Raw genomic sequence first — 25140 nt, forward strand, 5'->3', positions numbered from 1 at the left:
ACTTACTGAAGACTCAACTTCTTTTATAAAGAAGAGAGTGGGGGTTCTCTCAAGAAAGAAGAGTGGTAATAATTTATAAGAGAAAGAGAGAGAAGACTACAAATCTGCAAGAACTTCTAGTAAGCATCAGCCTCTCTGTAAATTAAATCCCACATGAAGGCAAAACTTCATGATCATACAAAGTAAAGACACAATCAAGAGTGAATTCATTAACTTGTGGCTGCAAGATCAAGTATGCAGAACATCTGAATAAAGTTATTTTTGATTCTTCCAATTATTAAAGATCTTCTGTGAGCCTGTCTCTCATATAAAGCAGTGCTTGAAGGGTTCACTTATCTGAATAATAATAATATAGACTAGAGAAGAAAGAAAAGAAAAGAAGAGAAAGAGAAAGCAAGAGAAAGCTCTCTCTTAAGCTAGTATTCATTATCTAATAGTAACATGAAGCTAGTGAGAACAATAGAAACTCTCTACATATTATTGTGTTATTGAGCTCTGTTGTGTTGTTATATTGTGTTATGTTATTAGAGTTGTGTTGATATTATATCTCTAGTGAGGCTGTACTCTTTTTCTTATAAGAAAATTTTTATTTTTTTCAAGAGGTTTTGTTTTTTTACTCATGAAGATTTTTAATGAGACAGCTGTCTTGAGAGATCAAGACTTACAAGAGAGAAAAATCTATAAGAATTTGTCTGTAAATCTCTTATACAGACAAATAACATTTATAAGAGTTCAGAGCCTTAGCTTGCAAGCTGTTGGAAGTACATGTGTTCTTGTGAGGCACTAAGTTATGTGCTTGCAAGCACACATAAAAGACTGCTACTGTATGAATCTCTTGTTAGAAGCTAGTAGCAATCTTGTCTAGAAGTTGTACATAGCTGCTAATACCAGATCTTTTATCTTGTGTACTCTTTTCTACATACAATTTCTTCTATAGATTTATTGTCATGCTGATCCACATGTATGATCCTCACAATAAGCTTATGGGAGCTGCAATATTCACTTAGTTGAATGTCAAGAATATCTACCATAAATTGAGAATTTATAAAGAGAATGAGTGGAAGACTATATTTCAGACTTCACAGAAGCTATTTAAGTACTTGATAGTGCTTTTTAAACTCATAAATACACCAGCAGTCTTTCAATCATATATTGCAAAGACACTTAGTAAATATCTGAATGTGTTTACAGTAGTTTATCTTAATAATGTAGTTGTGTACTCAGCTCACAAGAAAGATCATGAGAAGCATGTGAAATTAATACTTAAGATACTTAAGAATGCAGATCTTTATTACAAGCTGATAAAGTACAAGTTTAATACTTGTGAGATTAACTATCTTGAATATATTATAACACCAGAGGGTGTTCTTATGAAGAAGAATCATGTGAACACTATTCTTGACTAGCCAGAGCCAACCAGTAAGAAAGAGGTTCAGATCTTCTTAGAATTTACAAACTTTTACAGGCACTTTATTTTAAGATTCTCTAAGATAGTCTGCAGTCTGACTGCTCTTCTAAAGAGAGAAGAAGCAAAGCTAAGCAGACATATGTAAAGAGAGATAAGAAGAGAGATCAATATTTTCATAACTGAAAAAGGTTGTGAAATCTTTATAGATCTGAAAAGAGCATTTACAGAAGCTGTTATACTTTATCATTTTAATATAGAACAGAAGATCAGACTAGAAACAGATGCATCTGGCTTCACAGTATATAGTATTCTATTACAGCTGGTAAAGAATGGTATTTGAGTTCCAGTTAGATTTTATTTGCAGAAGATGCAATCTCTAAAGATAAATTATGACATTCATAATCAAGAACTGCTCATAATTGTAGAGTTATTTAAATATTAATACTGCTGGTTGGAAGGCTTGTGAATATCAGTTCAAGTTCTTACAGATTATGATAGCTTGCACTATTTCCAAACTGCTTAAGATCTCTTGTGAAGACAGGTCCACTGGACACAAAGACTGACAGTTTTTTGATTTACAATTGATCATGTGAAAGAAATCAAGAATCTGGCAGATGAACTCTTGTAAAGACCTGATTATGTCAAGAAGACTGATCTAGATAATACAGAGAGTCACAAGACTGCAAATCAACTGAGAATGATGCTTACAAAAAAGCAAGAGATTACAGAAAAGTTAGAACTGACAGCCCAAGTTTCTCTCAATTAGAGAGAAGAGAGAGAAGATGAGAATGTGCAACTCATCTTTATAAAGCTTTGAGTTATGATCAAGAAACTACTCACAAAAGTTATCTTGAAAGACATGTGCAAAGTGAAGAAGATTATAATACAGATTCAGAAGATTAAAGATCTGGTTTACAAGAAGAATTCTTATAAGAAGAACAGCTTTAACCTGTTAGCATTATTACCAAACTTACTGTAAAGTAATAACTATACAGCTGAGATCTGTAAAGATATTAAGACAGGCATGAAGAAATTTGTGATATAGAAAGAGAAGAAGAGCATTCTCTATAGAGATGATTGCATATACATCTCTCAGAATAAGATCTTGCAAATAGAGCTGATTAGATATTATTATAATCTACCTCTTGCAGAGCATTTTGCTACAGCAAGAACATACAAGCTTATAGCTTACAAATACTTTTAATCAAGAATAAGAGAACTGGTAAAGAAGTATTGTAAAGTCTGTAGAGTCTGCCAGAACTCAAGAAGAGTTTGTGGAAAACTTCAAGAAGAACTATCACTCTTATCAATTTCAAATTACTTTTAAGAATTTATTAGCATGAATATTATTACAGATCTCTCTGTAAGCCTGAATTTTAAGAAGATACAGTTTAACTGTATTCTGGTTGTAGTGAACTGACTTATAAAGATGGCTCACTTTATTTCTACAATAAAGAAGCTGACATTAGAGAAATTAGCTCATCTCTTTGTTTATAAGATAGTGAGATTATACAGATTACCCACAAGCATAGTAACAGATTGAGAATCTCTGTTTGTGAGTGAATTTTGAGGTGATTTGACTCATATCTTGAAGATCACAAGAGTAATGAGCATGGCATTTCACCTGCAAACTGATGATCAAACTGAAAGACTGAATAGTGTACTAGAGCAGTACTTGTAAAGCTATATCAGTTATAATTAAGATGACTGAATGATATGATTATCAATAGCAGAGTTCATATACAATAACTTACAGCAGGTCTCCACACAGAAATCATCTTTTCAGCTGATATATGAGTTAAATCTGCAAACAGATCTATTGAATTCTGATAAGTATGACTATATGTGCAAGAATTTAAAGAATCAGACAGAGATAATAAGATTGCTCTGCAAGAAGATCAAGAAATCACTTATAAAGATACAAGCCTATCAGAAGAAGTACTATGATCAGAAGCACATTATAAAAACTTTCCAGATGAAAGACAAAATGTGGCTTGATCTTCACAATATCAAGATCATGTGGTCTAACAAAAAATTGGATTTGTTAAGGCATGAGCCTTGTAGAATTGTAAAGAAGATAGGCTTGTAAGTCTATAGACTAGAGCTGCCTCCAGGTCTGCAAACTCATGACATTTTTTATGTATCTCTGCTCCACAAGCACAAGACCTGCAAAGAAATCAATAGCTCACCTCATCATGAAGTTTATAAGATAAACAAGAATGAAAAGAAGTATCAGGTCTGTAAGATAATTAACTCAAAGAGAGAGAGTCATAAGCTGTAGTACAGAGTACATTGAGAAGATTATTGTAGTGGGGATTCTGGTACCATATTAGGACAAAGGTTGTTCCGGTCCGAGGCACAAAACCCCCCCAGCTACTATCTCTGAGCTATATAAACCACCTATAGCCCCTGCATCTCGCTCAATACCTTCACACACCTTTGTACTTTTCCACACACTCATTCTTTATTGCTAGTTTGGTTATTAGTTAGAGAATATGAAGATCTCTTGTTCATGAAGCTTGCCACTGTTTCTTATTAGAGCTGCCTGTGTTAGTACAGGCTCTTTAGTACTATTATTTCTTATGAGCTTAGGCATCTGTTAAGGCATGCTTCTCTGTTCTTACTACTTGGCCATTACCATCCTTACTATGTTGTGATTTTTCATTCTTCTTGTGCTCTCACCATCTCAACCAACTCACCTACTTTGACAAGGCATCCCATTGTACCCTGCTTCATTTGGTGATCAAGCTGAGACCTGAAGATGATGATGTGGTGATTTGGTGGCTGCCAAGGAAGAAAAACAAATTCTGAGACACATGAAGCAATACACTATTTCAAGATAAGATCTTATGGACTAGGAATACAGTACTAATCAGGTTTTTGTTTAGGAACAAGGTTAGAGAGCTTAGATTTGAATGGCTCTTATCTAAAGCTTGCCCAATAAATAGGTTTTTTGGAAAGATATTGAATCATTGAGAAACAACAGAATATACTGTGTGACATGACCAAAGATCAAGAAATCAAGAAATCAGGATCAGAATCACCTATGGTTGAAGGTACTACAGGATCATATGTGACTATGTCACAAGATGAGGACAGGAGAATTGTGGTTCACTCCCACATTCCTATGCCTTCCCCTGGCATGGCAAATGCACCTTGGTTTGATGGCAGAGATGCTACCTTGTTTATTGAAAGGTTTTATCAAATGTGCAAGGATCATGGGGTAATTGACCCTAAGAACATTATCAAACAGTTGGCTAGGTACTGTGTTACATGGATTGGAGAATGGATGAAGACCTTAGAAGGCTACAAGGAAGGTAATTGGGAAGTATTCTCTAAAGAGATTATTCATGAATTTTGTGATCAGAACATTACTTACAAGATTCATTGTCAGAATTATCTTCAAGCAATTACAAAGAAACCACATGCTTGGGATAGCAACATTTGTGCCTATGTTCAAGAATACACTACTATTGCCAGTACAGTACAAGCCAATGGAAGGCTTGATGAATTCACTAAGATGTCTTGGTTCCTTCAGGGGCTGCCTGAGAAGCTCTGAAATAAGGTTATTGACAAGGCAAAGCTCAATCTTTCAGACAATATGTCACCTATTGATTTTAGAAAGGTTGTTTAAGTGACCATGGATTTGATCAACCAGTATGAAGGGAATAAGAAGATCTTTGAAGAAGATAAAATGAAGCAGAAGGAAATGGAGAAGCTTGGTGAGCAATATTAATTAGCTAACAAACCCCCTACAGTTGAGGCTCCAAAGAAAACAGCTAGTTCTGTGAAGACTGAAGAATCTGAATCAAAATCCAAAGCCAAGAGCTCTGAGAGCACCAATATTGAAGCTGCAATTGAAAAGATGACCAACAAGTTTACAAATTTGGCATTGGCCATGAGAGTACAGTCAAATCAGATACAAGAGAATTCCAATCAGTACTATATGCTGCAGAGAGAAGGGCCTCCAAAACCCATACCAAATTATATAACAAATGTGACTACTAATTCTGCAACAGTATAAGAGAACACCCAACCACAATTAGTCAATCCTTATGTGACTCAAAACAGTTCACCAATGACAAGCTATCATCCTAGTGGCCAAGAAGGAGCTCAAACTGGAGGAATTTCAACACATCCCTCATGCTTTTACTGTGGAAAACCTGGACACTGTCAATCTCAGTGTTACAAATACCAATCTGATGCAAATAACAGGTTCTGTCATATTGATGATAAAGGGAACTTGTAGAGTGGTATCTGGTTCCGGGATTTCCTGTCCTGGTCCCAGATTCCCGTCCCAATTCCTGTTCTGAGGACGGGATCAGGTTGAAGCTCAGCTTAATGGGATGGGACTGGGTTGTTTAACAGCATATTGGGACAGTTCTGTGGGAACTGGGATTGGGATGGAATTAGGACTGGGATCAAAATCTAGCTAGTAGGACAGGCCCAGGACCTGACATGACAAAATGAGATAGGACTGGGATTTCAATATTATATATGGGATGGGACCAGTAAAGTGTAGAATGGAACCAGGAACCCTGGTCCCATTTGTGTTGTCAAAAAGTAACAAAATTTGATAACAGTCCTAACATAATTTTATCAATTTATTCAACTTTGGAAAAGTACTGAAATTTGGTAATGCTCTTTGCATAATTGAATCATATTGCAAGCTATTAGCTACTTGAGTTTATCTATTGATAACATTAACATATTTCCTGTTCCTCATCTGGATTGAGTAGTGGATTTAGCAGGCTTGCAATCTCTTCCCATACAATCTCTGAGGTATCTTGATCATCTTGATTGTCTTGAATGACTTTCTTGGCCAACTCCTCATGTGATATGAGTGCTTCATCTAGCATATGCACCTTATCTCCATGTTTAAGCAGCATGATCTTCTTGATTGTAGATGCATGGAGCTGTGATTGTTGATAATGACATGTATTTCAAGCAACATTGAAAACCCATTCTACCCCAACTTCTGTCAAAGATATAGCCAGAATGTCCCTTGCCATCCAAGTAACAGTTGGAAAATCAGGCTCTAGCATTCTCTACTGTTCCAGAATTGGAGCTTGAGATGATGTCAAATTCTCATCATTTAAATATCACTCCATTTCATTTTGGAAATTTGCTTGTCTTTGATAGAGTCTCTCAAAAATCATTTGCTCAATATTCTAGAGAAGTTAGCAGAGAAGAAATCAGAATAATACTTATAACAAACATACATCATTCACATCAAGTATTACTTCTCTTGACTGTTCATATTTCTCATAATGCTTTTTGTAAAACCTCAAAATATATTGTTGGTATGTTTCACACTCATCACTGGTCCAATTCTCTGAATCATATGCTCTCATATGGTGTGATGAATGGAGGGCAGCAGCTACAGCTAGCAGCTCACTCTTTGGATGCTCAGTATCACTATAGTATTTCTGGAATTTCAAGTTGGCAGCTTTGATAGCTTCTTGAATGTTCTCTCTTGTTATCAACTGTTGGGCCTTGTTCTCCTCTCTTTCTAAATGCTGGAAAAGATGATTGTATGTTGCTCATACCAGATGAATTGTTGGGTCTGTTGTTTTGGACAGTATCTTGATAAATCAACTGAATGGCTGCAACAGTCTAATTATATACTCTAGCTGCTTCCAGTCATAGTCCAATAAGTGAAGTCTTTGGTATTTTGGTGATGAGTTCTGGATCTATGAGTCCACAGCTTGTTGAAGCAACAAGGCATGAACACACATCTTATAGGTGGAATTCCATCTTGTGTGAACATCTTGGATCATCTTGTGCTGGTTCTCTTGTTGATATTCTCAGAAATGTGCAGTAAGTTGGGGGGAGGCATTGGTTGTATTGGCAACAAGACAAATCTATTGTCAAGCAAAGATTAGTAAATCAACTCAAGTATATCAAGACCATTACCAAATTTTGTTACCTTTCTAAGAGTATTTGCAAATGTGTCTGTTGATGCTAGGTCATCAGTAATTAAGCTCTCATCAAAGGTAGTGGGTAGAGCATCATTGTCTGGCTGAATCTTGAGATTGCAAACCAGCTCTTGAACCACAAGTTGAATCATATGAGCAAGACAGAGTATTGTTTCACTCTCTGCATTTCAATCAGTTGTCTTGTTTAACTGCTGCAATGCTGGCCTCAACTGATATATAAGATGTGCTTGCATGGTACCATTGTTTAATACATTGTTACTTGTAATTGCAAGAAGATTGCTCTCAAGCCTTCATGCTGCTAGTGATTGTTGAAGAATCTCTGTCATATTCTTGCCAGTATGAGCACCCTCTAAACTTTTAAAACTCAGTAAATGCTCACAGTACTCCCAATTCTTTATAATGTAATAACCATTAATTGCTATAAAGGCAAGATTATTGAGACTTGTCCAATTATCTACTGCCAGAGATATCTTGATTGTTGGGTCATGGTTAAAGAGAAGATTTTGAAATAGCTGATTGTATATATCATTCATGATCTGATATAATGTTCCTTGTGTGGGTATCTGTAAAGCCATTGCAGGATTTAGCATGATTATTAATGTGCAGAATGCTGGATTCTCAATAGCACAAAATAAGAGATTCAAGAATATTAATGTTTGCACAAGCTACTGGAGGAAATTGTCTTGATTGCATTCAGGAACAGGCAGATCTGAATCTGTTTGAGAATGCTTTGGAAACTGTTGCTAAGACACTAGAACCATTACTAAAATTCATTACATTTGGGAAATTAGAATCCATGACCTACCATCATGTTAACCAGAGTGTTACTCTGTCTGTCATCAGTTTTTGTACAATCTTTGCTTGTTAAATGCTTCTTCAGATCACTTGTATCATTTCAAGAAAAGCTTGAATGGCTGAGAAAGGTTTGGCAATGCTTGCAAATCACTTCTGGAGTGCTCTTAGAATGCTCTGCCACCTGATCAAATTTTGATCAAAAATCAGAATGATGTTGCTTTGCCTTCCAGTTGGGGTCACCATGCTTCTTATTATTAACCAACTGAGTAGCTTCAGTAGTCAACCACCAAGTAACAAATAACTTATGATGCAGCTCCTTCCATAATACAAATTGTTTTTTTCCATGTTGAACTATAATCAATTCTAAAGAAACCTCTGTAGATTTTGCTTGTTTGCTGGCTTCAGCCATTAGATTTTTCTTTTTTTTTTTTTTTTTCATAATCAAATTGATTTTTCTCTAAGTTCTGCCTTAGTCAAAAAAGTAACAAAATGTGGTCAGAGCCCACACAAAATTTGACAATCTCTAGATAGTTAGTCTCATTTTACTCTGTAAGTACAGCAATCAACTACAAAATCTTCTTCTTCTACAAAATAGAACATTCTTCTTCAGGAAAATAAAACATTTTGCCAATTTAATGGCACCCCATTCTCAAATTAATATGAAAAAAGAACTAAAAATCTAACTTCCTCCCCTAGATATCAATAATCCAATCATTCTCCATCTCATTGTTCTCCTCATCATTCTCATCAGAGAACACTATAATCTCAAAATCATCTTTCTCCATCTTCTCTGAGGCAGGTGGGCTGTTGTTGTCTTTACTTGAACCCTGTAATTAGTTCAGAAATTCTCTCATCTCCTCCTCAACTTTCTCTCTTGACATACTGACTGCAGCAAGACAATTATGACCATGGGCCATGATCTTGGCCTCAAGCCTGACTATCATTTAGCAGAATTGGGCCTCTCTATATGCAGCAATAGGATGCTGCACCTGGCTTGTTTTAATCTAAATATGTCAGGACCATTATCAAATTTCATTACTTTTGGATTCTATCTTCTTTTTCTGTCAAGCTTCATTCTCAGTCTCTGTAATCTCTTCTTAGCAACACTTCTTCTCTTCCTCCCTCTTCTTTTGCTGAGAGACCATGAGCTGGTGCTCATGGTACTTCTTTGACTTGCTCTTGACAAATTGCTTGGCCATCAACTCTTTAATGGCTTTATCTTCAATTGTCTTGCAATCCTTCTTGCTGCTATTCTGCCTGCAATGGATGTCAATATAATTCAATGCAAACTACTGAGAGTGCATACCACTCATGTTTTGCTCAGATTCTCTTCAGCACATCATGATGTGCTTTGCAATCCACCTCTCCTGTCTTGAATATATCTTTTTGATGGCCTTTCAAGGCCTGGTGGTGCTCCTGTGCTGCACAGGTCTTCTCTCTTATTAAATATTGTTTTGGCCCCATCTTCACAATTGTATGCAATGAGTTGAATTGCTGGCTACAGAATAATAAGATTATAGAGTATATTGACCAAGTACTTGCATAGGATGGTTACTATACATATTGTTTACATTCTACAGGCACATTGCTATAGGCAAGCTCAACACATTGTTGCTATGCTGGCTACAGAATAATGAGATTATAGAGTGTATTGACCAAGTACTGTAGAATGGTTACTATACACATTGTTTACATTCTACAGGCATGTTGCTATGGACAAGATCAATGTGTTGTTGCTATACTGGCTACAGGATAATAACATCAGATCAGTCTCTCTTCTCTTCTCTTCCTCTTTCTCTTCTTCTTCTTTCTCTTCAGGGCTAACATTGACAATTCCTCCCTTCCCCCTCTCCCCCCCCCCCCACCATCTTTTTATTTACTGCACTTCAACATCCACATGTACAATGAACATATACTGCAACAAAATAGGTTGCATTAAGAGGTGAGTGCTTGCAGAATACTGCTCTGGTGCACATTGTTTACTGACAAGATATTAGTTTTCCCTGTGCACATCCATTTTGCACAGCTGGAGAGAAGTGGCACAAGACTGCATTGAAAGAATGAGCTCTGAAGAAGAGCAATTGGTGTAAAGTCAATAAAGATGTTGACCTGGCCAACTTTAACCAGGAGAATCCCTGCCCCCATCCCCCTGTTCAAAATTGGAAGGCCAGCACTCATATGTCAAAAAGTAACAATTTTTAGTAACAGTCTTGATGCTAATTGGTGAAAATAGGTGCCATTAAGGAAATCTGCCACTTCCAGAGCTCTACCAAGCTAATCTTGCTGGTGGCTCTGTTCCAGCAATTGGTTTGGGAAATTACTTTGTCCTGTCATCAAGGACATGAATATTACTGGCAACATACTGCTATTAAGTCACTTCAGGAGGTGGCTGAAGCAACTTTGTGCACTCTGTTTGAGTATAAGTCATTCTTAGCAATGGCACCAATAATTATACTGAGTAATATAGGCTCTGTTATGGCAATGGTGCACTGTAAGTATATTATGGTCAACACCAACAATATGAAGCTTGTTCTTGACATCAGTGCCAAAATTAAGTTGAACTATTTCAGTCTGATTAATGCATCTGATTGTCCTGCCCCTGCTGTCATCACCTGCCATCTGTGTGCTGCTCCTGCCCCACCAACTACCACTGCTGCTGCTCTACCACCACTGCCACTACCTATCATCACCTTCCTGCCTCTCCCTGGCACTGTCAGGGTCTCCACCTGTCAAATGGTGGGTATTAGAGCCTCTGTCCAGTTCACAAAGCTGGTTCTGGAGGAGCAGGAGGAGCAGGAGAAGGAGAAGAAGAAGAAGAAGGAGAAGAAGAACAATGATGATGATGAAGATGATAATGATGATGATTAACTTGCCATTTAGACAGTTTCTGTTTGTTTGCTGGCTTCAGCTATTAGTTAGTTTTAATACTTTGTTTCTTTTGACAATCAAATTGATTTTTCTATGGGTTCCGCCTTCATCAAAAAAGTAACAAAATTTGGTAATGGTCCACACAAAATTTGATCAGTTTGACTCTTTTCTATGAATTTGACATGATGGGACCAGAAATCCTGATCCCATCCTGGTCCCACTATAGACCCAGCCAGGATGGGAAATGGGAGTCTACCATCTCTGCTGGGATGAGATGTGGGACATAATTTTCTATTTGAGGATGGGACTGGGAAATAATTTCTGGAATAGGGATGGGAACAGGATCTCAAGCTCTTGAGTGGGATGGGACATGGGACTGAGATTTCATATTTGGGATCCCGGCTGTTTCTAAATTCAGGACAGGGACCAGGTTCAATGGGAAATGGGATCCTGTCCCAGTCCTGAATACCAGCCTAGGAACTTGCGCATGGGTTCCCCTGGTCAAAACTATCAAGTTGTCACTCCTAAACCTGGAATACCAAACATGTATATTGTACAGTCTATGGGAGAGGATGAATGGGCAATTCCAGAGTCAACAAGCCCTAAAAAGGAGACCAATCAGCAAGAAGAGACACCTCCAGCAAATTCAACCAGTGTGAAGATTCAAGCAGGACAACTTGCATACCTAATGTCTGATGGAGAATCTGATTCAGATAAGGAATATGAACCACTGGAAGAAAGAACATCAGTCAATGTTGGAACTGTTGAAGAAGCTAAGAACAGTCAAAAAGCTAAGATTGCAACACCCCATACTTAGCATACTGGACAATTTATTACCTACCAGAATAATCAAGCTAGTGTCAATAACAATATTATGGAAGATGTTGAACCAATCAATCAGAAGAAGCCTGAAATTCAGAACAAGATCATGAAGAAACAAAGACCAAGATATTCTGCAATAAATCATTTATTCTCTCAGATCTGTGATTCAACAGATGCCAATAAATTAATGGGTCAAATTCTCAATGAGAAGGTTGAAGTGTCAGTCAAGAAGCTTATAGATGTATTGCTGAAGCTTCATTAAGTGTTCTTTGAATCAGGTTGGAATAACAGTACTAGCAAAAGCCATGCAAAGGTTGGAGTCTCCAAACTGGTTCAGCCTGAGCTAAAGATCAATTCCAGTCAACTTACATTGAAGCCCATGGTACCAAAATCCAAAACAGCATATGGAATGTGTTTATTATATGCGCCAGTCACTATAAACCAACAAGAATTAATGGCATTGATTGATACTGGTTCAGAAATCAATTTGTTGTCTCAGAAGTACACTGAAATGTTGAATCTGCTGATGGAAAATAAGCTGTAAGTGACCATGGTTGTTCAAACAGGAGAAGTCACTTCTTTTTATGTGTTTTGTGATGAAGTGCCTGTTCAGATTAGAGACATTATTACCCATACCCCTTTCCTTATATTCAAGGGAGGGGATCAGCAACTTATTCTTGGAAGATCTTGACAATTTGCTGCCTGTTGAGGATGCAACATCTCAGATGATGGAGAAGTGAACTGTAAAATTTATAACAAGAAACAAATGTGTTGCCTAGTTTTTGAAGACTTTAAGCCAAGCTTGAGCAACATGAGATATGCAACTGATAAATTGAACAGTGATCATTTAAACAATTCAACAGGTATTTAATCAGGCAGGTGCCTGTGGATACAAGGCCTGATGAGAATAAAGAAAATGCAACAAAGACAATGGGTATAAGAATTAATAATGAGAAGGTTGAAGGTCAGGAGGTTGAAAAGAATAGAGAAGTTGAAAGTGTTGGCAGCAGTAGCAGTGTTGATGACTACAGCAATAAGAAGAAACATAGTTCTGGTGATGGTGAATCCAAAAGTGTGCTAAGCCTAATTGGATTGACCAGTGCACTGGTGAATCAAATAAACCAATCAGAGGACAAGAATAATTTTGCATTAGAAGTTTGGATTTTCTGTTCTCCACTTCCTGATCCAGACAGCATTACAGCTCACTGCAAACATTACACATGTGATATTAATTCCAGCTTAATTTGAAAACCTATTCCACAAAGTGCTTGATCAATTTATGCATCTCTGAACAAAAATCACAATTTTGTCATGAAGAAATCACATCAAGTTGACATTTTCAATAGTGGCTGGGACATCAGGCTGCCTTCTTCAGAAGTCTGGAGAGTGTGCACTACTTATAAGCAGAAAGCTGATAAGATAAGGCTGTTAGCACCTGGAAAATCTGATGGAAGCAAACCAGAAGACCTAGATAATTAGGTGGATGTTTGTTTAAATAAGTATTACCCTGAGGAGAAATATGTCACATTTAATTGTAAATTTGATGACCACATTAGGTCTAGAATTACATCTTTTCCTGTTGGAGAACAGCTAACAAATGAGAGAATTGAGAAGCTCAAAATTGAATTTGAACTAACAAGTCAGGAGAAGGAATTTTTCATATCAGTCCTTTATAAACATGAAGAGGCATTGGCATGGTCATTCAAAGACCTATGTGGCATTCATCCTGAATGCTTGCCTCTGCAGGTTATTAAGACAGAGCCTCATGAAGCTTGGCAGACTAAGACTTACTGAATTTCTCATGCTCTACATGATAAGCTAATTAAAATCATTCAGGACAGGTTAGAAGCTAAAACATTGGAGCCTTGCCATAGTTCATATACCAACCCCTATTTTCTGGTCGCAAAGAAACAGAAAGGCAAATATTGTTTAGTTAATGCAGCACATATGTACAACAAAGTTACTATTTGAGATGCTTTTATTCCTTCTAATGTTGATGAATACACTGAAGACTTTGGCAGACTTGTTATGGCTAGCCTATATGACTTGTTCTCTGGATACAATAATTTTCCATTAGCTGAAGAGAGCAGGAATATGACAGCTATTGCAACCCCTATTAAGCTCTTTCACCATACAACTTTAGTTCAAGGGGCAATGAATTCACCAGCTCAAGCCCAATGCGGGATAATGAAGATTATACAAGAAGTTTTTCCAGAGATTGCTCAAGCCTTTATGAATGACCTTGGAGTAAAGAGATCACATGTCAAAAATGAAACTGAAGTTCTTTCAGGAATAAGAAGATTTGTTTATGATCATCTGCAGAATCTGGACTATATTCTATGACTTGTCAAAATCTCTGGAGCTAGAATCTCTGGTGCCAAATCTCAATTCTGCATGTCTGGAGTCAATGTCATTGGATGGATCTGTAACTATGACAGACAATGACCTGAGGAAACTAAGGTGGCTAAAATTGCAAATTGACCTACTCCTACAAGCATTACAGAATTACAAGGATTCCTAGGACTTGCTGGATATTTCTGAATACTCATAGAGCATTACAGTTGGATAACTGAACCTTTACATTATCTGCTTCAACAAAATGTTATATGGTCATGGACTGAAGAGCAAAATAATGCCTTTATGCTTTTGAAGGAAAAGTTATGTTCATTCCCTATCATTCTTCCAATCAATTATGGACAAGATTCTTTGCTTATCACTGTGGCTATTGATGCCAGTGGATTAGAATGAGGAGGATGTATTATTCAGGAGCAATGAGGGGCTCAACATCCTGCACAGTATGAATCCAGGGTATGGAATGATTCAGAGAAAACATATGATGCTGGCAAACAAGAATGCAGAGCTGTTTTGAAAGTCTTCAAGAAATTCCAACACCATATCTATAAAGTACCCTTTACCTTGGAAATTGATGCAAAAACTCTTGTTGCCCAACTTAATAGGACTGCTACAGATGTTCCAGAAGCTTTGGTTACTAATTAAATAGCTTGGATATGCCTCTTTGACTTTACTGTTAAACATGTTCCTGAGACAAAACACACAGCTGCTGACAGACTGTCTCATCAAGAACTAGATACTGGAGAACAACCTGAATCTGAAGAAGACAAAGATCTGTTTGCCTTTATGGATTCTATAAGAGTTTTAGCTGGCCAAGCTCTCAATAGTGAAGATCTTAGGATACTGGACTCCACATATTCAGAAGAATCAGAGAAAATTGCACAATACCTAACCACCCTATCAAAACCATTGGGCATGGAAGGAAAAGAGTATGTGAGATTCTGAAAGAAAGCAATTAAATATATGATGGAGGCTGATCAACTATTTAGATGAGTGGAATCTGGTGTGCCTCTAAGACATGTTGTAGACAACAAAGAACAACACAAACAAATTTTACACATGATGCATGACAAATTTGGCCATAAAGAGCAAGAGGAAACATACTCTATCTTACAAGCTTGATACTGGTGGTCAGAGATGTATAAAGATGTGTCTGCTTATGTGAAGCACTGTTCTCAATGTTAATAAAGAGATTTGCAAAGATTAAGTGAAGAGCTTCATTCTATCTGGGCTCCTATCTGTTGAGAGAAAGTTGGAGTGAATATCAAACACATGCCTTTCTGTTAAGGATGAAATTATTTGGTTGTTGCAAGATGTGACTTCACTGGATGGGTGGAAGCTAGAGCATTAAAGAAGGCAACAGCTGAAGCTGTGGCCAAATTTCTTTATGAGAATATCATCTGTTGATGGGGCCTGCCTGCCAAATTTGTTATGGATGGAGGACCAGAGAATAAGGATGTTGTGGAGATCTTACTGAAGAAATTCAACATCAAACACATTATTATTTTGCCCTATAATCCTTCTGTGAATGGTATAGTGGAAGTTGGTTATAAGTCTTTGGCTGATAGATTAGCTAAAGCCATCAATGGTACTGGAAGGGATTGAATTAAACATCTTCCTGCAATTCTGATGGTGGATTAAATGATGACTAAGGCTAGTACTGGTATCTCCCCTTATAGATTGCTAATGGGCCAGGAGGCAGTTCTTTCAGTTGAACTTGAGATTCCCACTTGACAAACAATTCCATAGCAAAATGTCTGAACAACTGAAGACCTTCTTCTGATGCATGCATGCCAAATCAAACAATGAGATGAGGATGTTCTGGAAGCAGCATATCATCAGCTCTGAATGCACACTAAGAATAAGGAATACTTTGATGATACCCATAATATTCAGATCAACCCTCTTCAACCTGGAGACCTTGTCTTGCTTCACAATATCAAAGAAGAACAGAATATGTCTAGAAACAACACCCTGCACTTTTGATGACTAGAACCCTATAGAGTTAAGTCCACCAATCAAGAACTAGGTTCCTATCATCTTGAAGAGTTAGACAGCACTGAAATCAAAGGATCTATTGCAGGAAGCAGATTAAAGAAGTACCTTATGAGACCTGGAATGGAGCAGCTCAGTGATAGCCCAGCAGATTCAGATGAAGAGATGGAGAATGTTCCTCAAAAATATGCCACAAGAAGCCAGCCTAATATTCCCTCTAGCAGTTTCTTGGATGTTAGCTCCTTGGATAGGGGGAATGACCAAGGTCAGAGTGAGAGCAAAAATGAAAATGACCAAGAAGAAATGGAGTAAATGTGATTACCAACTGTTATACCAGATGACTGGAGCTTTGCTGTTGTTATACCTCCACAAGATGTTTAAGAGCAAATGTGATTACCAACTGTTATACCAGATGACTGGAGCTTTGCTGTTGTTATACCTCCACAAGATGTTTAATTTGTTGTGTTTTGTTTGCAAAAGTGAAGTTTTTGCTTGCTCTTTTGGAAGATTTCTTTTATTTGCCTGCAAAGTCAAGTTTTTGCTTGCTTATTTGGGAAGTTTCTCTTTCTTTGTTATTTGCAGAAGCCTTCACTTTTTCTGAATTTTTCAGAAGATATTTAAAGACTGATTTTTCTTCCCTGAAGCTTCTACTGTCTTTTACATTCAAGCTTGATTCTTTTTACAGATTCAACATTTTCAACACTTCTTCTTGCTTTCTATTCTGTTATTCTGACATTTGCAATTCTTTTTGGATTACTGATATTCTTCAAAATGGCTGGACAAAGCAACTTGCCTCCTCTAGCCCCTGCACCCAAAAACCAAGGCCTGGTCATTACCAGAGACAGTGGAGTCAACCTGGATGGCCATTTCTTCAATAACCTAACAGCAGCTATGGAATACATTGATAACCAAGCTCCACATCATCACTACAGCCTACAGATCAAGCTAATGAATGCACTGATGCAAGTGACTGACATGGTTACTGACTTAGTGGCCCATTTCTATTGATATGTTGAAAGATCCAGAGCTTGGCAACATGTTACACATGCTAATTTCAAAGCCAATTTCCATGATGCTCAAAAGGTTACCCTGGATGTTGAATGATGTTGCATTGATATGCAAAAGATCAAGAATAGACTTGTCACTACATGGGGTATTGACAGGATTGATGCCATATGGTCAAAAGTGAAGAGCCTGTGAGCAGCACAAAAGCTTTGCCATACCCTAAATGTCTACAAGAATTGGGATAAGTTCGCCAATAATATTAACAGCACAGTGCTCCAAAGACTAGATGCTACAGGGGCTGGATATCACTAGAGCTTAGCTATATTGCCAGGCAATTATACTACAGCTAACAAAGAAGTTAACTGTATATGCAAACTTCCTTCAAGAGATGCTCTACACCAACAGGGCCTTACCATTGGCAACTACAGTCTTCTACAGCTGTTGGCTCTTCCACAGTCATCTAGCTCCCAACATTTAATTCAGAATATTGCTAGAAGCCCTCCCACTGCAAGCAGCCCCTGAGGTCTACTGGAAGGACTGCAGTCTCCAAGATTGTCAAGAGATGTTCCAATAAGTGGAATGTCTATGCCATATAGCTGCAATGTGTTGGGAGCCTCTATACATAGCACAATGTTGATTAGATCACATGGATTTGAAACTGGCCAATCACAGCTGTCATTTGGATTCACCAGCACACTGGCCAATCCATCCAGCCAATCAGAAGCTCTGAAGTGCCACAGTGAAAGAATTGCAGCCATGTCAGCACACCAAACCCTCCAAGGCTTAGGCAATGATGATGAGTCCATTATTCCTCCTGAAAGTGATGAAGAGATACCTCAACACAAGTGTGAAGAATCTGTCATGGCAGTATGCTCTGGTACTTGTCATTGCTGTGGATTTGAACAGCAACTCCTGCAAAAGATAAAGAGTATTAAAATGTGTTCAGAATTGGAGCTTATTTGCATTCTGGAGCAATTAGGAAAGGCATTTAGTGATAAGAAAGCTGATATCTACCTATGCTATGACCATGCAAAACTAATGGCTTCAAAACTTGGGTTGCAGACTTGCACACTTAATAGAAAGAAGCTTCTCAACTGTTTGGCTCACATCCATAGGAATCATCACAACATTGGCTCAGTCAAGACCAATGACAGCATCTACCTCTGGTTCTGTTTGGCAAATAGACCAGCTAGAGCTGAAGATGCTTTAGGCATTTACAAATTCAAACATCAGCCAATTATTCCTCTGGTCACAAACATGAGAATGTTCAACTTTAATCAATACACACAGATCACTGGAGTTAACAAGTTCACTACCAGCAATCTTCAGAAGAAATGGGAGACCACTGGGTCTGTCATTATTCTCCAGCTAATGTGCTGGTAGAATGATAGGTTACAAGGCACCACCACCACAGTACTCACTCAGGTCAATGGCAAATACAATATGTACTACCATCATCAGTGAATGATGAGAGGTTGCAACAATTACAGATGGTTGAGAACAATGTACCACAGTATTGGCCAACAACTCATGCACCAGGACCCTGTGTATTACCTATAGTACATGCTGACAAGACCCAACCACACTTGAAAATTAATCTCCTATCCATATTATGCCAAGTATGCTAAGCCAGGGGATAAAACTGGATTTCACCATATCAATATCAACATTTCAGATGCTATTACTACTGGAAGGAGCATTAACATGATACAAGAATTCTTGACCTTAATGGCAGAAGAGCCCGGCAACTGCACAGAAATCTTGCCAGGAATGCATAACCATCTAGAGAATTGGTGGAGACTAGTTAAAGAACAAGGCTTATCCACTGATGGCTATGTTCACCACATTAAGAATACAATGTATACCAAAGACAACAAAAGAAAATTTGATATTAGGTGGACCAACATCATTTGCAAATCTGGCAATATCTGAATTACAAGCTCTCTGCTGCCCCATGGAGCTCACAGTCCATGCAAAAAGGTCTGGCATACTATGCTACTCTGGTATGTGGCAATCCAGAAGGACCATGAACATCTTGAAGTCAATGAAGCTGGTACCTGGTTACAGCTCTCCACTGTATATAGAGATCTAGTTCCAGGGCCATCATCACCTTCCAGCCATTCAAACCATTACACATCAGTTCCATATCAATTCCCTACTGCTATTCAATTGCAAGGCTTAGAAGCTATATTAGATGCTTTGGTAGACTAAATTAGGTGGAACAATTCTATAGTAATTGAGAAGCTTGATACTCTCTTTGGACCAGAAGAGAAGAAAGCTCAGAACTTTATTAATAACTGATGTCTAAAGATCATGCAAATTGCTTTGAATGTTATTATCAAGACATATTAAATTAAAAAGAAAGCTTTTGGTAACAAATTTTATTGACATTGCATGCATAATAATATTAATCCAGCATCAGTTTGGCCTTCTTCTTCTCCCAAGAACTTGATGAAAGAAGAGAATTATGATGATTACTATTAGAGATTGCTGCTGTTACTTTCTTTATTTTTATTTTCTATCTTTTTTCTTACCAGATTGTTACTAATTCTTAGTCTCTTATTTTCTTTACTAAATTGTCTTTGTTTTGTTTCATACATTGCCTGTTGTCAGGGGACACCAACATTGAAAGCCAGAAGAAAATGTAGTGAGAATTCTGGTATTATATTAGAATAAAGATTGTTCCAGTTCAAGATGCAAAACTCTCTCAGCTACTATTTCTGAGTTATATAAATCATCTATAGTCTCTGCATCTTGCTTAATACTTGTGTGCATCTTTGTACTTTTCTACACACTCATTCTTTATTGCTAGTTTGGTTATTAGTTAGAGAATATGAAGATCTCTTGTTCATGAAGCTTGCCACTGTTTCTCATTAGAGCTGCCTGTGTTAGTACAGGCTCTTTAGTACTATTATTCCTTATGAGCTTAGGTGTCTGTTAAGGCATGCTTCTCTGTTCTTACTACTTGGCCATTACCATCCTTACTATGTTGTGATTTTTCATTCTTCTTGCACTCTCACCATCTCAACCAACTTGCCTACTTTGACAAGGCATCCCATTGTACCCCGCTTCATTATGATAATAAGAAGAACAAGACATGAGTTCCTGTAAGCAATGTCTGTCCACTGAGAAAGCTACTTCAATAATTTCATAGTAGGAACCTGGACAAGCCTGGTTTGCAAAAGAGATGGATGGAGGTAGTGGAACTAGAAAATGAGTTAGAAAGAGAAAAGACATAGTTAAATTAAATTAAATTGGTTTCAAAAGAAGAGAAAGAGAAAGCAAGAGAAAGCTCTTTCTTAAGCTAGTGCTCATTATCTAATAGTGATACAGAGCTAGTGAGAACAATAGAAACTCTCTACATATTGTTATGTTATTAAGCTCTGTTGTGTTATTATGTTGTGTTATGCTATTAGAATTGTGTTGATATTATATCTCTAGTGAGGCTGTACTCTTTTTCTTATGAGAAAATTTTTATTTTTCCCAAGAGGTTTTGTTTTTCTACTTATGAAGATTTTTAATAAGACAGCTGTCTTGAGAGATCAAGACTTACAAGAGGGGAAAATCTATAAGAATTTGTTTGCAAATCTCTTATATGAACAAACAACACCTGTAAGAGTTCAGAATCTCAGCTTGCAAGCTGTTGAAAGTATATGTGTTCTTGTGAGATACTAAGTTACATACTCACAAGCACATATAAAAGACTGCCACTGCACAAATCTCTTATTAAAAGCCAGTGGCAATCTTGTCTACAAGTTATACATAGTTGCTAATACCAGACCTTTTACCTTATATACTCTTTTCTACATACAATTTCTTCTATAGATTCATTGTTATGCTGATCCACATGTACAATCCTTACAACTTCAGTAGTATAAAAAGTAATTAAGATATGAAAGTATCTGATTTAAAGATATCTAGTAAATAAGTAAGAAGATTAATCACAATAAACAAGTTCATCAGATCTCTGATAATAAGCATTCTTATATACATGATGCTTCTCTGATAATAGTTCTGCTAAGCTGTTCTATCCATTCTACTATAATATGTTTGCTATGTTCTTTGATCAATTCTATCATGCTTGATGTGATCAGTCAGCTTATCAGTTCTATTACTGGTCACATAATTCTTGTCTTAATGTTCTTCTATAACAGTTCATGATTTCATGTTGTCAGATGTCATTCAATCATTTTGTATGTTCTGTTGTTGTGCCACAGGATTCATAACAATTCTGGCATGCTAGCTACAGGAAAATGTGGAATTGTGGAAGGGGGCTTTTCAGCAAAAATTACTGAATTGATATTTCAAGAGGTCATACAGGCTCTGAGAAGCTGTATGGCAAAAATCTTATCAGGAAGGCATTGAGAAATCATCATGCATGACAAAATTAATATTAAAGCTGTGCATAAATATCATGACATGAGATCTTGGGTGGAAAAATATTGTCCCTCACTCCAAGCATGCTCCTCAAACTTTGAATCTTCCACAGTCATGTGACAGAGCTAGAATGCCTGCGCTGACAAAGCACCTCTTCCAGGCCATGCCATGGAGAAGCTAATACAGCAATTGCAGCAGTTATGGAAAGCCAGAACAGTAGTGTTGTTGCTGAATGATAGAACAGCCCGGGCTTTCACATGGTTGGTAACAGCTCAATCCCTCCATGATTATCCTGTTTATGTAGTGGAATGAATAAAGATAGAAAAGTAAAAATGTGGCTGAGCAAGAAAATATTGTGCATTGTTACTAGGGCATTTGTGAAAAATTTGGGGATGGAGCCGCAAGCGCAAGGCAAAGAAAACCCACATGATGATATCCAATCTCATGACTTGAACTTTCTCCCAGGTGGGGGCTTGAGATATGGTGGGCTTGTGATTGCGGCCCAACCTCTGCATAAACATCATGCATTTCTTCAAAAATTCCAATCTGCCACACTAGAAATGCTCACTGCTGATGAGTTAACCTGGTTTCTGGATATTTGGTATCTCATGAGAGTCCTGATTGTATTGGTTCTTCAAACTACAACTAATGCATATGAATAGATCTAAGCCTTTTCCCACTTCATGGCTGGTGGTGACAATCAGACCTATGAACTCTTGAGCTCTCTTGAATGATGATGCAGAGAGATACAGATGAGATCTGGAACAATAAGCACTTGACATTTTAAGAGTCAGGGGAGAGGACTACTTTATTGATGAAAAAGATGATTGGATGTACGCAAAAGAGAAGATTGATTCTTATGTGAAACTGTTACTTATGAGTATGGGTCTTGATATAGGCACGCCATATCATAATTTGATATTTCAGGATAGCTCATACTTGGTTAGGGCTGGAGCTACATGATGTGGTGGTTCTTAATCAATAAGCCAATCCAACTAACATTGGAAAAGTGGTTATACACCATTCCTGTCGCCAAAATATCAGGAAACCTGCAGATAATCAAAGATGGAAAGACATATGATCTTGTCCCTGGCACATATGCAGTTACTGTTGGGGACTGTGAGATTACTCCAGAGTCAGACTGTTTGTTTGTTGGTGATATAAGTCTCTAGCCTCTGTTATGTACTCATGTACTTGAAGGATTAAATGATACAGAGTAAGGTTGCTGGAACATGAAAGTGAATGAATTAAATGGGGCAAAGAAGGTGCAATGAAGACTAGAAATTAATTTGGAATCATAGCTGAGGCAATTGCATATCTGGCTTAATCTGCATTTGTTAGTCCCTTCACCTACAACACAAAGAATGCCAGATTTTTCTACTTGATATCATCACCAGCAAGAGTCTTAATGATACAAGAAATGGAATAAGATATCTATCCTTTCCTGAAAATGGGCACCCTAGGCACAACCTTGTTTGCAAAATGAGCCTGAAATATTGGAAGGCTCTCAGATGATCTATCCACAAACCTTCCATATTGAGAAACTGACTGGGCTTCTGTTGGAGCGGGGTACAATGGGATGCCTTGTCAAGATAGGTGAGTTGATTGATATGGTGAGAGCGCAAGAAAGGTGAAAAATCACAACATAATAAGGGTATGGTTGAGTAGTAAGTGTAGAGATAGATATGTCCTAACAGACACCTAAGCTCACAAGAAGTAATAGTACTAAAGAGCCCTGTTCTAATACAGACAGCTCTAATGAGAAACAGTAGCAAGTTTCATGAACAAGAAATCTTCATATTCTCTAATTAATAACCAAACTGGTAACAAGAAATGAATGTGTAGAAAAGAGCAATGAAGTATAAAGATAATAAGCAAGATGCAGAGGCTATAGAGAGTTTATATAGCTCAGAAATAGTAGCTTTAAATTGAACTGGAACAATCTTTATTTTAATAAGATACTGGAATCCCTACTACACTTTCTTCTGACTTAGAGTATTGGTGTCCCCTGACAACAAACAATATAAAAAATAAAATAAAACCAATTTAGTAAAATAAGAGAATAATAAATAATAATGAGCAGTCTGGTAAGAAAGAACATAGAAAATAAGAATAAGAAGAGTGATAGCAGTAATCTCTAATACTGATCATTATAATTCTCTTTTTTCATCAAGTTCTTGAAAGAAGAGGAAGATTGAACAGACACTGGATCAATATTATTGTGCATACAATGTCAATAGAATTTATTGTCAAAAGCTTTCTTTTTAATTTAGTAGATCTTGATAATAGCATTTAAAGTAATTTGTGTGATCTTTAGATGCCAGTTATTAATGAAGTTCTGAGTCTTTTTGTCATCAGGACCAAAGAGAATATCAAGTTTCTCAATTATCATGAGATTGTTCCACCTAATTTGTTCTATCAGAGCATCTGATATAGCTTCTAAGTCTTGCAATTGAATAGTGATAGAGAATTAATATAGAACTAATGCATAACAATTTGAATGGCTGGATGGAGATGAAGGCTCTAGAACTAGATCTCTATATGCAGTGGAGAGCTGGAATCATATATCAGCTTTATTGATTTCTAGATGTTCATGATTCTCTTGAATTACCATATACCAGAATAGTATAGTGTGTCAGATCTTTTTGCATGAACCATGAGCTTCATGAAGTAGCAGAGAGCTTGAAATTTAAACATCACCAGACTTGCAAATAATATCAGTTCATTTAATACCAAATCTTCTTTTGTTGTCTTTGGTATACATTATATTCTTAATGTGGTGAATATAGCTATTAGTGAATAATTCTTATTCTTCAACTAGTCTTCATTAATTCTCTAGATGATTATGCATTTCTAGCAAGATTTCTGTGCAGTTACTGGGCTCTTCTGCAGTTAAGATCAAGAATTCTTGTATTATGTTAATACTTCTTCCAGTAGTAATAGTATCTGGAACATTGATATTGATATGGTAAAACCCAGTTTTATCTTCTGGCTTAGCATACTTGGTGTAGTATGAATAGGAGATTAATTTTCAAGCATGGTCACATCTTGTCAGCATGTACTATAGATAGTACACAGAGTTCTGGCACATGAGTTGTTAACTAATACTGTAATACATTGTTCTTAACCATCCATAATTGTCACAACCTCTCATCATTTGCTGATGATGGTAGTACATGTCATATTCACTATTAATGTGATTGAGAACTGTAGTGGTAGCACCTTATAATTTATTGTTTCACCAGTATATTAGCTAGAGAATGACAACAGATCCAGTTGTTTCCCATTTCTTCTGAAAATTGTTAGTGATGAACTTGTTAACTTTAGTTATTTGTATGTATTAGTTAAAGTCAAAGATCTTCATCTTTGTGACCAGAGAAATACTTGACTAATGTTTGAATTTGTAAATGCCTAAAGCATCTTCAGCTCTAGCTTGTCTATTTGCCAAATAGAACCAGAGATAGATGCTGTCATTAATCTTGACTGAGCCAATGTTGTGATAATTTCTATAGATGTAAGCTAAATGGTTGAGAAGCTTCTCTCTATTAAGTGTGTGAGTCTGTAAGCCAAGTTTTGAAG

At 37.0% G+C, this 25140-nt stretch overlaps 5 protein-coding genes across 5 annotated transcripts; 4 read left to right on the forward strand and 1 right to left on the reverse strand.

The window, feature by feature from the left end:
• Positions 1-4487: 4487 nt before the first annotated feature.
• On the forward strand, positions 4488-5432 carry CIMG_13001 (uncharacterized protein; the record flags this gene model as incomplete). Its single annotated transcript, XM_001242034.2, has 3 exons — positions 4488-4887; positions 5044-5130; positions 5188-5432. The coding sequence occupies 3 exons, from the start codon at positions 4488-4490 to the stop codon at positions 5430-5432; spliced, it is 732 nt and encodes a 243-aa protein (XP_001242035.2).
• Positions 5433-8834: 3402 nt separating this feature from the next.
• Positions 8835-9059, reverse strand: CIMG_13002 (uncharacterized protein; the record flags this gene model as incomplete). Its single annotated transcript, XM_004445243.1, has 2 exons — positions 8835-8969; positions 9030-9059. 2 exons carry the CDS (start codon positions 9057-9059, stop codon positions 8835-8837), a joined length of 165 nt encoding a protein of 54 aa, XP_004445300.1.
• Positions 9060-10617: 1558 nt separating this feature from the next.
• Positions 10618-11010, forward strand: CIMG_13003 (uncharacterized protein; the record flags this gene model as incomplete). The annotated part of the gene is made up of 1 exon (XM_001242036.1): positions 10618-11010. The coding sequence occupies one exon, from the start codon at positions 10618-10620 to the stop codon at positions 11008-11010; it is 393 nt and encodes a 130-aa protein (XP_001242037.1).
• Positions 11011-11452: 442 nt separating this feature from the next.
• CIMG_13004 (uncharacterized protein) lies at positions 11453-12572 on the forward strand (the record flags this gene model as incomplete). Its single annotated transcript, XM_001242037.2, has 4 exons — positions 11453-11764; positions 11828-12073; positions 12146-12372; positions 12488-12572. The coding sequence occupies 4 exons, from the start codon at positions 11453-11455 to the stop codon at positions 12570-12572; spliced, it is 870 nt and encodes a 289-aa protein (XP_001242038.2).
• Positions 12573-21869: 9297 nt separating this feature from the next.
• CIMG_05939 (uncharacterized protein) lies at positions 21870-22223 on the forward strand (the record flags this gene model as incomplete). Its single annotated transcript, XM_001242042.1, has 1 exon — positions 21870-22223. The coding sequence occupies one exon, from the start codon at positions 21870-21872 to the stop codon at positions 22221-22223; it is 354 nt and encodes a 117-aa protein (XP_001242043.1).
• Positions 22224-25140: the final 2917 nt, after the last annotated feature.

This window comes from Coccidioides immitis (assembly GCF_000149335.2).
Source record: "Coccidioides immitis RS genomic scaffold supercont3.2, whole genome shotgun sequence".
Taxonomy (NCBI): domain Eukaryota; kingdom Fungi; phylum Ascomycota; class Eurotiomycetes; order Onygenales; family Onygenaceae; genus Coccidioides; species Coccidioides immitis.